Source organism: Oncorhynchus clarkii, chromosome 10 (assembly GCF_045791955.1).
Source record: "Oncorhynchus clarkii lewisi isolate Uvic-CL-2024 chromosome 10, UVic_Ocla_1.0, whole genome shotgun sequence".
Classification (NCBI taxonomy): domain Eukaryota; kingdom Metazoa; phylum Chordata; class Actinopteri; order Salmoniformes; family Salmonidae; genus Oncorhynchus; species Oncorhynchus clarkii.
The window spans coordinates 69,835,389-69,848,828 of record NC_092156.1 but is presented as its reverse complement, the minus strand read 5'-3'; the positions used below and the strand labels follow the sequence as shown (position 1 = coordinate 69,848,828).

Sequence of the window (13,440 nt, the reverse complement as noted above, 5' to 3'; positions counted from 1 at the left end):
GTAACTGCCAAGATAATAGAAACGCTGAGGGATAAATGAGGGAGTGAGGGATACAAAATGAGGGATACAAAGTGTATTGAAAGCCGGTGCTTCCACACAGGTGTGATTCCTAAGTCATTGAAGCAATTAAAATCCCATCATGCTTAGGGTCATGCATAAAAATGCTGGGAATGCCATTATTTTGGCTACCATTGGTCAGCGAATGGTTTGATGAGCATGAAAACGATGTAACCCATATGCTATGGCCCTCTCAGTTACCAGATCTCAACCCAATTGAACGTTTACATTTTACTCTTAGCAGATGCTCTTATCTAGAGTGACTTAATAAATGACTATCTGAACTAAAAGACTAGTGCCCCATGGTACTCACTTTTGTCATCATGAAGTCCTTTGAGAGGCTAGTTAAGGATCATATCACCTCCACCTTACCTGACACCCTAGACCCACTTCAATTTGCATACCGCCCCAATACATCCACAGACAATGCAATCGCCAAAGCCATCGCACTGCACACTACCCTATCCGGACAAGAGGAATACCTATGTAAGAATGTTCTTCATTGACTAGTTCGGCCTTCAACACCATAGTACCCTCCAAGCTCATCATTAAGCTCGGGGCCCTGGGCCTGAACACCCTTCCGTGTGCAACTGGGACCTGGACTTCCTGAGGTAGGAAACAACACCTCCACTACGCTGATCCTCAACACAGAAGCCCCACAAGGGTGTGTGCACAGCCCCCTCCTGTACTCCCTGTTCACCCATGACTGCGTGGCCACGCACACATCGAAGGTCAATCTTCAAATTTGCAGACGACACAACAGTAGTAGGCCTGATTACCAACAATGATGAGACAGCCTACAGGAAGGAGGTGAGGGCCCTGGCGGAGTGGTGCCAGGAAAATAACCTCCTCCTCAACATTAACAAAACATGGACTTTAGGAGACAGCAGAGGGAGCACGCCCCTATCCACATCGACGGGACCGCAGTGGAGGAGGTGAAAAGCTTCAAGTTCCTCAGAGTACACATCACTGACATCTGAAATGGTGCACTTACACAGACAGTGTAGTGAAGAGGGCACAACAGTGCCTCTTAAACCTCACGAGGCTGAAGAAATTTGGCTTGCCACCTGGAACCCTCAAACTTTGACAGAAGCACAATAGAAAGCATCCTGTCGGGCTGTATCACCGCCTGGTACTGCATCGCCCGCAACCGCAGGGCTCTCCAGAGGGTGGTGCGGTCTGCCCAATGCATCCCTAGGGGCACACCGCCTGCCCTCCAGGACACCTACAGCACCTGATGTCACAGAAAGGCCAAAAATATCATCAATATCAATCACCCGAGGCACGGCCTGTTCACCCCGCTATCATCCAGAAGGAGAAGTCAGTACAGGTGCATCAAAGCTGGGAACGAGAGACTGAAAAACAGCTTCTATCTCAAGGCCATCAGATTGTTAAATAGTCATCACTAACCGGCTACCACCCGGTTACTCAACCCTGCACCTTAGAGGCTACATGTACATAGATATGGAATCCCTGGTCACTTTATTAAAGTGACTAGTGTTCCATTATTAATGTTTACATACCACATATCACAGACAAGTCCATCTAAAAAAAATGTTTTAGCGATCAGCAAACTCAGAGCTAGTAGGAGGGAAAAAGTGAAGAGCGAGTGTTAGTTCACAAAAGACAATTATGGGAGATTCTGGAGCTTTTTCCACCACCATCAACAGCACCAAATGATGGAATTTCTCGAGGAAGAAATGTCGCATCCCTCCAGTAGAGTTCCAGACACTTGTAGAATCTATGTCGAGGTGCATTGAAGCTGTTCTGGCAGCTTGTGGTGGCCAACACCCTATTAAGAAACGTTGTTGGTGTTTCCTTTATTTTGACAGTTACCTGTATATTCTCACATTGCGTCCAAGTTAAATCAGGGAGTTGGAAGGAAAGGACATGTTCCTATTAAAAGTACAGGGAATTACCGCAGACCAATATTAGTTTTACATGTTTTGAGGACAGAGAAGCTTCAGATTTTCTTTGTCCGTGAGTTGAGTCAGTAAAGGAGCAACTTCCTTCAATCCATTTGAGCAATAATGTAGCCTAGTCACTTTTAGCCCTACCCACAAGTACATACTATAAAGTATTACCTCAACAACCTCGAACCCAGGAACATTGAATCGGTACTGGTATATAGCCTCGTTATTGTTTTAATTGTGTTACTATTTACTTTTTTATTTTGCAAATATTTGTATTTTTAACTGTACTGTTGGGAATGGGCTCTTAAGTAAGCATTTCACCGTAAGGTCTACCTATACCTGTTGAATTTGGAGCATGTAACCAATACAATTTGATTTGATTTAGTAATAGCTGAGTTATAATACACCTGTATTTGTTTGGAGAGTTTTGTAGAGCTCATGCCCGTCGACTTAATTCCTCCCTCCTCTTTTCAGGCCAAATCTACAGTCAAAAAGGAGGACACAGAGGGGGAATAGAGTCTGGACAGACAGAGAAGTGTCCCCCTGACGCTCAAAACACAGAGTGAGGGAGAACTGTAGGATCCAGGTCCAAATTGCTAGATTTCAATGGACTGTCCAACCGAAACTGCTTTTTCATCCCCAAGGGTTACTCTCTACCAGGTTCCCTGAAGAGGGAAGCAAGCCCCCTTCCTGAATTTCAACAGGCTCCACTTCTTCATCGAAATGTATAGAAAAGCAGCTGCAACAGCTGACATCAGCCAAGAGGCAGCTCCGGTGCAGCCACTGCTTCAAGGGCTCCTCCCACAGCCGCCAGCTGAAGATGCATGAGAGGGTGCACACCGGAGAGAAACCATTTCACTGTGTCTACTGTGGGAAGTCCTTCACCCAGTCCGGCAACATGAAGAAGCACCACCTCGTCCACACTGGCGAAAGGCCACATGACGTTGGGCTGCCCTGAGTGTTCCAGGGTGAAGTTTCCCCAAGGCACGAATCTAGGATATTCTTCCTCTCTCCCAATCCTAACCTTCAGGTTGTGGAAAATAAAATAATAACTGACCTAAGATCAGCATCTAGGGGCAAATTCACACATCTCCACTTGGTGTAATGATAGGCACGTGGTGTGAAAAAACTCCTGGCCCTGGTCGTAAGGAAAAAAGCTCCACACTTCTGGGGTTTTCAAATAAAAACTGGGTCCATGTGTTAACAGTTTGGAAGTTTTCCACATTGAACACTACCCTCTGTGTGTAGTGGTTGAGTTTTCAGTTCAACTGGCTTGATGCTTGGTCCAGAGTGGACTGTTAATGTACATTATTAAAGGTGAAGATTTTAAACATCCTTATGAATTTGTATTGGTGCAGTGATGATCCAAAGTACAGTAATACATTTAAAAAATCATGAAAATTCATGAAATGTTTACACGAAATAGCATGTTTCTTTCGTAGGTACAACATTGTTGTAGCACTCCTGTACGGTAGGTGGCGGTGTTAAACTTTAAATTATACAGCCCAGCATATGATTACATTACTGTGACGAGGAAAATAAAGCTAGCTACAATCAAAAGCTATCTGTCGATGTTTAGCTTCTGGTATGATTGTATTTGTTTTACTAGATTGCTAGATAACTATATATCGTCATAATATAGCAAACACAAAGACTGTTTTCATATTGAAAAGGGGCCAAAAGCGTCGGGGGACAATGTCGGGTTCCGTGGTCGAGTTCCAGGCGCAGATAGCCTCAATCATGGAGGTGCTAGCCAACGCGGCTGTAGCCGAAATCTGCAAAGTTGTTGACGATGGCTATGCTGTTGTACACCTGGAGATGTCCCAAAGCCAAAAGGAGAACGAATTTCTCCGGAGGAATATGAAATTGATGGAACTTCAGATCGCGAGGTTTCGGGCTGAGAGAAAGTTTTCAGAGGGGTCCGTCCACAATCGCTTTCATGGAATACGCCTCCTAAACAGACACAACCATCGAGAGACGGCAACGACAGGTTGGTGATGATGATGAATTTGACAGTGCACATAGACTAAATTACATCAATCTTCAATTTGACCCCAACCATCAATTGTGTTTTACAAAGTTCAAAGCAAGCATAATACATCCATGATTTATGTAATGTCAAAATATTTTAGGGCCCAGCTGTATTATTGGCATTCCATATATGACGTCTCATGCTTACTTTGTACTGTCAATACAGCTAGGATCCCTCTAGCTCTATATACACATTACACACGTCATGAACGTATTATGCTTGCCATGTTCTTTGTAAAAAGACCATTGATGGATGGGGGCATATAGAAAGTGATCATAATTTATTAAACTGTCATATACTATATATATAAAGGTATGTGGACACTCCTTCAAATTATTGGATTCGGCAATTTCAGCCACACCCTTGCTGACAGGTGTATAAAATCGAGCACACAGCCATGCAATCTCCATAGACAAACATTGGTAGTAGAATGGCCCGCACTGAAGAGCTCGGTGACTTTTAATGTGGTACCTCCATAGGATACCACCTTGGCAACAAGTCAATTTGTCAAATTTCTGCACTGCCAGAGCTGCACCGGTCAACTGTAGGTGCTGTTATTGCGAAGTGGAAACGTGTAGGAGTAACAACGGCTCAGCCGTGAAGTGGTAGGCCACACAAGGTCAAAGAACGGGAACACCGAGTGCTGAAATACATAAAAAATTGTCTGTCCTCGGTTGCAACACTCACTGCTGAGTTCCAAACTGCCTCTGGACAATACATCAGCACAAAACTGTTCGTCGGGAGCTTCATGAAATGGGTTTACATGGCCCGAGCAGCCGCACACAAGCCTAAGATCACCATGTGCAATACCAAGCATCGGCTGGAGTGGTGTTAAGCTCGTTGCCATTAGACTCTGAAGCAGAGTGATGAAACACTCTTCACCATCTAGCAGTCCCACGGGCGAATCTGGGTTTGGCGGATGCCAGGAGAACGCTACCTGCCCCAATGCATAGTGCCAACTGTAAAGTTTGGTGGGGGAGGAATAGTGGTCTGGGACTGGTTTTGGGGAGGCCCCTTAGTTAAAGTGAAGGGAAATCTTAACACTTCAGCATACAATTAGACAATTCTGTGCTTCCAACTTTCTGGCAAAAGTTTTGGGAAGGCCCTTTCCTGTTTCAGCATGACAATTCCCCCATGCACAAAGATAAGTCCATACAGAAATGGTTTGTTGAGATCTGTGTGGAAGAACTTGACTGGCCTGCACAGAGCCCTGACCTCAACCCCATCGAACACCTTTGGGATGAATTGGAACGCCGACTGCGAGCCAGGCCTAATCGGCCAAAATCAGTGCCCGACTTAAAGCAAGTCCCTGCAGCAATGTTCCAACATCCAGTGGAAAGCTTCCCCAGAAGAGTGGAGGCTGTTATAGCAGCAAAGGGGGTACCAACTCTATATCAATGCACATGATTTTTGAATAAGAGTTTTGACGAGCAGGTGTCCACATTATTTTGGCCATGTCGTTCTAATTATTATTATTTTATTTCCAGGACCTACTTGGCAAAGCAGAAACAGACTTTCCAACAGGAGTTTTGGGAACAGCAGCATTCAAAGAGACAGACAGCCCATAGACGTGGACCAAGACGATGTCTCTCCATCAAAGCATATGGATGCTACAAGTGATGAGGTAAGTTCCCATTTTAACAGCCGATTTTAGACTGTCACAGACTTATGTCTGTTTTTGTCTCGGACACCAGACACTTCCTTCCGCCTGGGGATGAGGTTATGTCTGAATAGACGTGTATGTCAGCACATTATAACCAGAGATGTTTGTAGTTAGTAAAGTACTACTCTCTATACTTTCAATGCATTTTTGCACAAACGGTTTGTAAACGCTCACGCAAAATACAAAAGGTGGAGTTTACCCTCCAATACACCACTGATTATAACACAATAACAACAAGACAACTACTGTGAATTTCACTAAATCCCATGTCATGCCCATATCTCCATTCAGTAGATAGTGTATGCTCGGTCTCACTCACTCATCTCTCCCGCTTAACCCCATCAGCAGTCAGCAGAGACAGAGGAAGGGGAACCAGACCTGCTGATCATCAAGGTGGAGGGAGAAGCAGATGACCAGGACTCTAGGTTCAGCCACCCAGCTAGAACAGTGGAGGGCAGCAGAGAACTAACCACCCAACCGTCTGCAGCCACCAAAGAGGACCCTGCCATCCAGTCCAGTGGCCCCAGAGGCAACAACTTCAACAACACTGCTATGGAGGTCAGTGGATCTGACCTCATCTTCCTTCAATCAGTTTACAGGACTTGAACCCAGAGCAGAGAGGCAGAGTCTGGACACTAAGTGTGACATGAACGGTGACCTCAATCTCCTAAGAGGTTCTTTAAACCAGGTGTGGAGAGAGGTAGTTGTGACTGATGATGGCACCTCTGCTGCTCACACTAAAGTAATGGACCTAGGGAGTGGCCCAGTGGGCCTAGAAACACAGACTAGCTCAGACAAAGAAATGAGAAGTGTAGGGTTAGAAAACCACAGGTTTTCCCCCAAGTCATTCCATTCTTCATCAGAACATGTGATAGTGATTGACTCTGTATCCAGTGGGCAGCAGGTAGATAGAGATTTAGAGTGGGGTCAGGTGGGTACAGCTACTACACCAGATGACAATGGGACTGGAAATAAGCAGGGAGAGGGAGGGTTTAACAGAAACGCACCAATGATTCACACCGAATCGATGAGAGACAACATGACGCAATTGGTTTCACCCGGCTTTCGGTCCTCAGAGATAAATACAGGCATGCATCTTGACACAGGAAATGTTGGTGAGGCCAACAAAGCTAGTTGGTGTTTGTTGACAAGCCTCCATAGACACTCTGAAATACCAGGAAGAGGAGCTCAACAACCAGTTCATACCTCACTTCCTGTTGGTATTTTAGACCAAGCACGACAATTTCATCTCACTTGATTAATCTCACCACACACAGTAGACTATGCACCGTAGAACAACCGTACAGTTGCCCGAACTGCCATAAGAAGTTTGTCCATGAGAGCGGCTTACGGCAGCACGCTGTTGTCTACACCAGGAAGCGGGTGTTCTCATGCACCTTGTGTGAGAAGAGCTTTGTGTGCGCCAGGCAGCTACAAATGCAGTTGAACGTCCACACTGGGGAGAAGCCCTTCAGTTGTGCACATTGCGGACCCAGGTTCTCCCACTCCAGCAATCTGAAAAGACATCAGAAGCTTCATCATTGAGAACTGACACAGAAGCAAGAGATTCCTATTGAAAAAAGTTGTTATAGCAATATCATGAGTTCAAAGGTTGTCATATGTTTGCCTTAGTCTATCTATTGCATGTTTAAAAATGTTTTTATCATTTGTTACATTTTAGTAATTTAGCAGACGCTCTTATCCAGAGCGACTTACAGGAGCAATTAGGCTTAAGTGCCTTGTTCAAGGGCACATCGACAGATTTTTCACCTAGTCGGCTGTTGCAGAGCGCTACAAATTTGCAAAACGTATGACATGTTACGAATTACAATTTGTGTTGGCTAACGTTAGCGAGGTGATTAGATAGCTGGGTTAAGGTTATGAGTTAGTTTAAAGGGTTATGGTTAGGGGAAGGGTTAGCTAAAATGCAAAGTAGCTAAAGTTGTCCATAATGAGTTTTGAACACTCAACCTTTCGGTTGCTAGACTTTTGCGTTGTTCACCCACCCATCCACGCCGACCAACCACACTCCTTTCATTTTTGCCTTAAGTAACCTTCTTTCTTATGTAACTATACTAAACGTAACATATATTCATTTGAGGGTCACAGATTTAGATGTACTATGTTACATCTAGTCTATGAGACAAGGCTGGTTTATCACTCACATTCACTTTTAAGGTTGATAGTGGTTGTTTTCTCATAAGAATACTGCGTGCCTCACAACGTTATAGCAGATCCTGCATTTGTACTGTGAGAGTGAAAAACTGTCCTTTTGTACCAATTTGTTCATTAAATCCTATAATTCCCTCAATAAATAATATTTTTCAAATAATTATGGTGCTTCTTATTTATTTTATATTTTTACCCACTTTTTCTACCCAATGTTGTGATATCCAATTGCGATCCAATTGCGATCTTGTCTCATCGCTGCAACTCCCTAACGGGCTCGGGAGAGGCGAAAGTCGAGTCATGCGTCCTCCCAAACCAATGTGTCTGAGGAAACACCGAAGTCAGCCTGCAGGCGCCGGGCCCGCCACAAGGAGTCGCTAGAGCGCAATGAGCCAAGTAAAGCCCCCCAGCCAGACCCTCCCCTAACTCGGGCAACGCTAGGCCAATTGTGCGCCGCCCTGTGACTCCCGGACACGGCCGGTTATGACACAGCCTGGGATCGAACCCGGGTCTTTAGTGATGCCTCAAGCACTGTGAAGCAGTGCCTTAGACCGCTGTGTCACTCAGGAGGCCCCTCATGGTGCTTCTTGACCGTAAATACAGTTTATTAGGTACACCCATCTAGTACTAGGTCGGACCCCCCTGTAGCCACGAAGGGATGCACCTGGTCAGCAAAAATGTTCAGATACGCTGTGGTGTTCAAACGTTGCTCAATTGGTATATTCCTGTGCCAGGAAAACATTTCACCACCTTCACCAGCCTGTACCGTTGACACCAGGCAAGATGGGGCCATTGACTCATGCTTCTTGTGCAAAATCCTGACTGCCATCAGCATGACGCAACAGGAACCAGGATTTGTCGGACCAGTGCTAGCCAACGTGGCTGTAGCCGAAATCTGCAAAGATGTTCACGATGGCTATGCTGTTGTACCACTCCTCAATTGTCCAGTGTTGGTGATCGCGTGCTCACTGGAGCCGCTTCTGCTTGTTTTTAGGTGATTAGGGCTTCAATAGCCCATCCGTGACAAGGACCGACGAGTTGTGCGTTCCCGAGATGCCGTTCTGCACACCACTGTTGTTCCTCGCCGTTATTTGTCTGTCTGTGGCCCGCCTGTTAGCTTGCATTATTCTAGCCATTCTCCTTCGACCTCTCTCATCAACAAGTAGTTTTCGTCCACTGGACTGCCGCTGAGCGGATGTTTTGTTTGTCGCACCATTCACGGTAAATCCTAGAGACACGGTTGTGCGTGAAAATCCCTGGAGGCCGGACGTTTCTGAGATACTGGAACCGCGCACCCGGCACTGACAATCAGACCACGCTCAAAGTTTCTTAGGTCGCTTGTTTTACCCATTCTAGCGTTCAATCAAACAGTAACTGAATGCTTTGATGCCTGTTTGCCTGCTTTATATAGCAAGCCAGGGCCACCAGACTCACTGTCTGTAGGAGCGAACCATTTTCGTGAAGGGGGTGGTGTACCTATTAAACTCACATTGACCCTAAAATATATATTCTCACATTGACCCTAAATATATATTCTCAGTTTGACCCTAAATATATATTCTCAGTTTGACCCTAAATATATATTCTCACGTTGACCCTAAATATATATTCTCACGTTGACCCTAAATATATATTCTCACGTTGACCCTAAATATATATTCTCACATTGACCCTACATATGTATTCTCACATTGACCCTACATATATATTCTCACATTGACCCTACATATGTATTCTCACATTGACCCTAAATATATATTCTCACGTTGACCCTACATAGTGTATTCTCACATTGACCCTACATAGTGTATTCTCACATTGACCCTACATATGTATTCTCACATTGACCCTACATATGTATTCTCACATTGACCCTACATAGTGTATTCTCACATTGCTTACGAATGAAATCAGTCAGTTGGCAGCAAATTATGTTTTCCTTTCAAAAGTACAGGAAATTATTGCAGTCCCAATTTTAGTTTCAAATGTTTTGAGGACAGAGAAGCTTCAGATTTTCTGTGTCCATGAGTTGAATCAGTAAATTAACATCTTAATTCAAGCCATCAGATCAATATTATAGCCTAGTAATATCTGAGTTATAATAGACCTGCATTTGTTTGAGAGCTTTGTAGAGCTCATGTCTGTACTTAATTCCTCTCTCCTCTTTTCAGGCCAAATCTACTGTGGAAGGGGAGAGAGACCTCCAGCCATGGAAGAAAGAAGAGGGTCTGAGGGAGATGCCAGGTAATGATTTATGGATTGCTGTAATGAAAAATGACATACTGATTGACAACCTCATTGTTTTATTTGACTGCATATGACCATCATGCTTTTGTTGTCTCTTCAGGCACTGATAGTGGCCATAGAATGACAGACCCAAACACACCGACCTCTCTAGACACGGACCAAACAGAGCTCACTGAGCAGCTCAGAACCAAACACAGCATAGTGACTGTCAACAGATCAGACACTGTTTTCAAGTCAGACCCAGAGCCTGAGAGCCTGAGCCAGGTGCTCCAACTCACAGGTCCAGGACCTGTTGCTAAACAGCAGCGCAGCCTGAACCGCGAGAGAACAACCGATCTGCCTGTAAACTCCCGTAAGCGAAGAGGCAGTGATATAGCGAATGATCGGCCGTCTTGTTCTAGTTATGCTGCCGAGACAGTCTCAGGAAGCCCCTCGCCTCTCAAAAAGGTGAACCCCATTCCCCCACTTCCTCAGATGGTGAGGGGTGAACACGAGAATTCCCAGGGCAGTTCAGAGGTCAAGTCTGAGGTCATAGTTATTGACCCCCTCCATGTTGACGAGGGGGAAGATGGGGATGGCACGCCCTCTTCGTGGAGACAAGGTGACATCATGGAACCCAGGCGTCATCAAGGAGGACATAGTGAAGCAGATGCCATGCTTCTCGGAGGACATTCGAGTAACACTTATCATCATCATCATCCTCACCCAGGTGTCCAGCCAGCAGCGAGACAGAACTCATCTGACAATCACTTCTACACCATCGGCTTGGACGGCGCATTCAACAACCGCCTCGGCACCTTTCAGAACCCCGCAACCACCGCCACTGCTCCATTGGACGAGGGAACCGGGGAGCTGCAGTACCCCACCTGGGTGGATTTTCCTGGGAGCGCCCCCGACACCCACCTGGGCGACGGGACTGGGACTCATCAGGACAGAGCGGAGAGGGAGAAGTCCTACAGGTGCACCTTCTGTGGGAGGGAGTACCCTCACCTGTGCCAGCTCAAGATGCACCAGAGGGTTCACACGGGGGAGAAACCGTACGAGTGCGCCCTGTGTGGGAAGCAGTTCAGCCAGCTGTGTGGCCTGAAGCGGCACCAGAGAGTACACACAGGGGAGAAACCTTTCAGATGCGCTCAATGCGGGAAACAGTTCTCTCATTCCAGCAACCTGAAAGTGCATCAGAGTGTCCATACAGGGGAAAAACGTTTCCACTGCACCCAGTGTGGAAAAAACTTCTCCTTTCTGAGCAATCTGATAAGACACCAGGCAGTTCACGCAAGGAAATGATAGGTTGTATTGATTTGTTGTGTTGATTTAGGATTGTGTTTTCTGAATTGATTGGAAATTGAATGAGGTGTGTGATTGCTCTGGCTAAATGCTGCAACTCTGAATTTTTCGACTTGATAGTTATACACGTGTTCAACCAGTTAGCAAGTCGAGGATTTCCAACTTTCCCAGTTCCGACAAGCACCTACACGCGGCATTAAAGGTTGTTTGTTACCTGTTCTTTGTATTCACTATTATTTTGTATTCTGGAGCAATTTGTTAAACTTTTTTTTTGTAAAGAATGACTCAATGTTTGCTGCAGATTGTTATATTGGTTCAACATACAGTAAGTATCATGTCTATAAAGTTAAACTTGTTATTATACAACTTCCTACAGTATTTGTGTAGTTGAAAATAATCAGGCCAGAATAAGATTGTCACAAGGAACATGCTTGTGTTAAAGTTAACGTTTTTTGTGATGTTTTGAGAAATAAACCAACTCATGGGAAATGAGATGAACATATTTTGTCTTTGAGAATAACGCATAAAGCTTTATCATCAGACGGTAAACTGTGATCTCAGTGTTTACGCCCTCTCCGGAAGTAGATGGTTTAACCCCGGAAAAGGGTATTGCGCGGGTAAGTTTGTTTGCTAGCTAGCCTGCTTAGTAAGGTTGGCTTCATAGCAATCACAGAAAAATAAAGTGGTGACAGCAGAAGTACGGTATTTGACAAGAGTTAAAGGGTATATTTTGAGGTGGTGTCCCGTCCCCCCAGGCCGTTTGCATGGTGTACTGTACTACCCGATAGGATCATGTAGTGGAATGGTAACGTTAGTGGGTTTTTAATGAGTGTAGGTGACAGCTGCAGAGAAATACCTTGGTGTACGAGAGGAGAGGGGGGTGATTTTAATGAAATAGGTGTAGGGTTAGTTGGTGGATTTATTTATTTTAGGAACAGGAATAATGAGAATTTAATGTAGGTAGGAAATGACTGGCCTCACTTTAGTACAGCAGCGGTGTATGTACATTTAAATTGTATGCGATAGGCCAATCCCGAAGAAGGAGAATCAAATCAAATGTATTTATAAAGCCCTTCTTACATCAGCTGATATCTCAAAGTGCTGTATAGAAACCCAGCCTAAAACCCCAAACAGCAATGCAGGTGTAGAAGCAATGCAGAGAAGAGGCTAGCTGGCTTGTGCTTGTAGTCAAATAATAAAAAAAGATGTTCAACGAAATCGTTTTTCGTGCGCGTGTAGTGTCCGTTATGGAAACTTTAACAGCAGCAGCCGTGCGAGCAGTGTGTCAAATAATGGAAGAAAGCTACGCTGCCCTTCGTGTGGAAATGGAGTGTAGCCATGAACCGAACAGGAAGCCCCTGACGATGGAGAAGGAGACTGTGCAAGCATTTAACCCTTGCCGTTCTCCTGATCGTATACAAATGGAAGGTGAGATCACAAATAAAATTATTTGTCACATGCGCCGAATACAACGTGTAGACCTTACCGCGAAATGCTTACTTAACATTACAAGCCCTTGACCAACAATGCTGTTTTTTTTAAGTAAGAGGGGGGGGGGGGGGAAGCAATAACGAGGCAATATACCAGGGGTACCGACCGAGTCAATGTGCTGTGGTACAGGTTAGTCTTGGTAATATGTACTGTACCAGTCAAGTTTGGACACACCTACTCATTCAAGGGTATCTCTTTATTTTCTGCATTGTAGAATAATAGTGACATCAAAACTAGGAAATAACACAAATGGAATCATGTAGTAACCAAAAAAGTGTTAAACATTTCAAAATTCATTTTATATTTGAGGTTCTTCAAAGTAGCCACCCTTTGTCTTGATGACAGCTTTGATCACTCAACCAGCTTCATGGAGTAGTCACCTGGAATGCATTTAATTTAACAGGTGTGCTTTGTTAAATGTTAATTTGTGGAATGTCTTTACTTCTTAAATGTGTTTGAGCCAATCAGGTCTGTTGTGACAAGGTAGGGGTGGTATACAGAAGATAGCCCTATTTGATAAAACACGAAGTCCCATATTATGGTAAGAACAGCTCAAATAAGTAATGAGAAACGATAGTCCA

General features: G+C 44.8%; 2 protein-coding genes across 2 annotated transcripts in view; both read left to right on the top strand.

Moving 5' to 3' along the window:
• LOC139419081 (zinc finger protein 708-like) overlaps positions 1-13,440 on the top strand; it is a 50,449-nt gene that overhangs the window by 3,042 nt on the left and 33,967 nt on the right. The gene's annotated exons all lie outside the window — the stretch shown is intronic.
• LOC139419078 (uncharacterized) lies at positions 3,454-11,908 on the top strand. The gene is made up of 5 exons (XM_071168997.1): positions 3,454-3,960; positions 5,490-5,626; positions 6,011-6,223; positions 10,006-10,078; positions 10,182-11,908. Exons 1-5 carry the CDS (start codon positions 3,666-3,668, stop codon positions 11,366-11,368), a joined length of 1,905 nt encoding a protein of 634 aa, XP_071025098.1. The 5' UTR covers positions 3,454-3,665; the 3' UTR covers positions 11,369-11,908.

Bases quoted from the DNA above. Each gene is read 5' to 3' on its own strand.
- LOC139419078 (XM_071168997.1), top strand. From the start codon at position 3,666: ATGTCGGGTTCCGTGGTCGAGTTCCAGGCGCAGATAGCCTCAATCATG. The intron at 3,961-5,489 runs GTTGGTGATGAT...TTTTATTTCCAG, and splicing joins TCGAGAGACGGCAACGACAG to GACCTACTTGGCAAAGCAGA. The intron at 6,224-10,005 runs GTCAGTGGATCT...TCCTCTTTTCAG, and splicing joins TCAACAACACTGCTATGGAG to GCCAAATCTACTGTGGAAGG.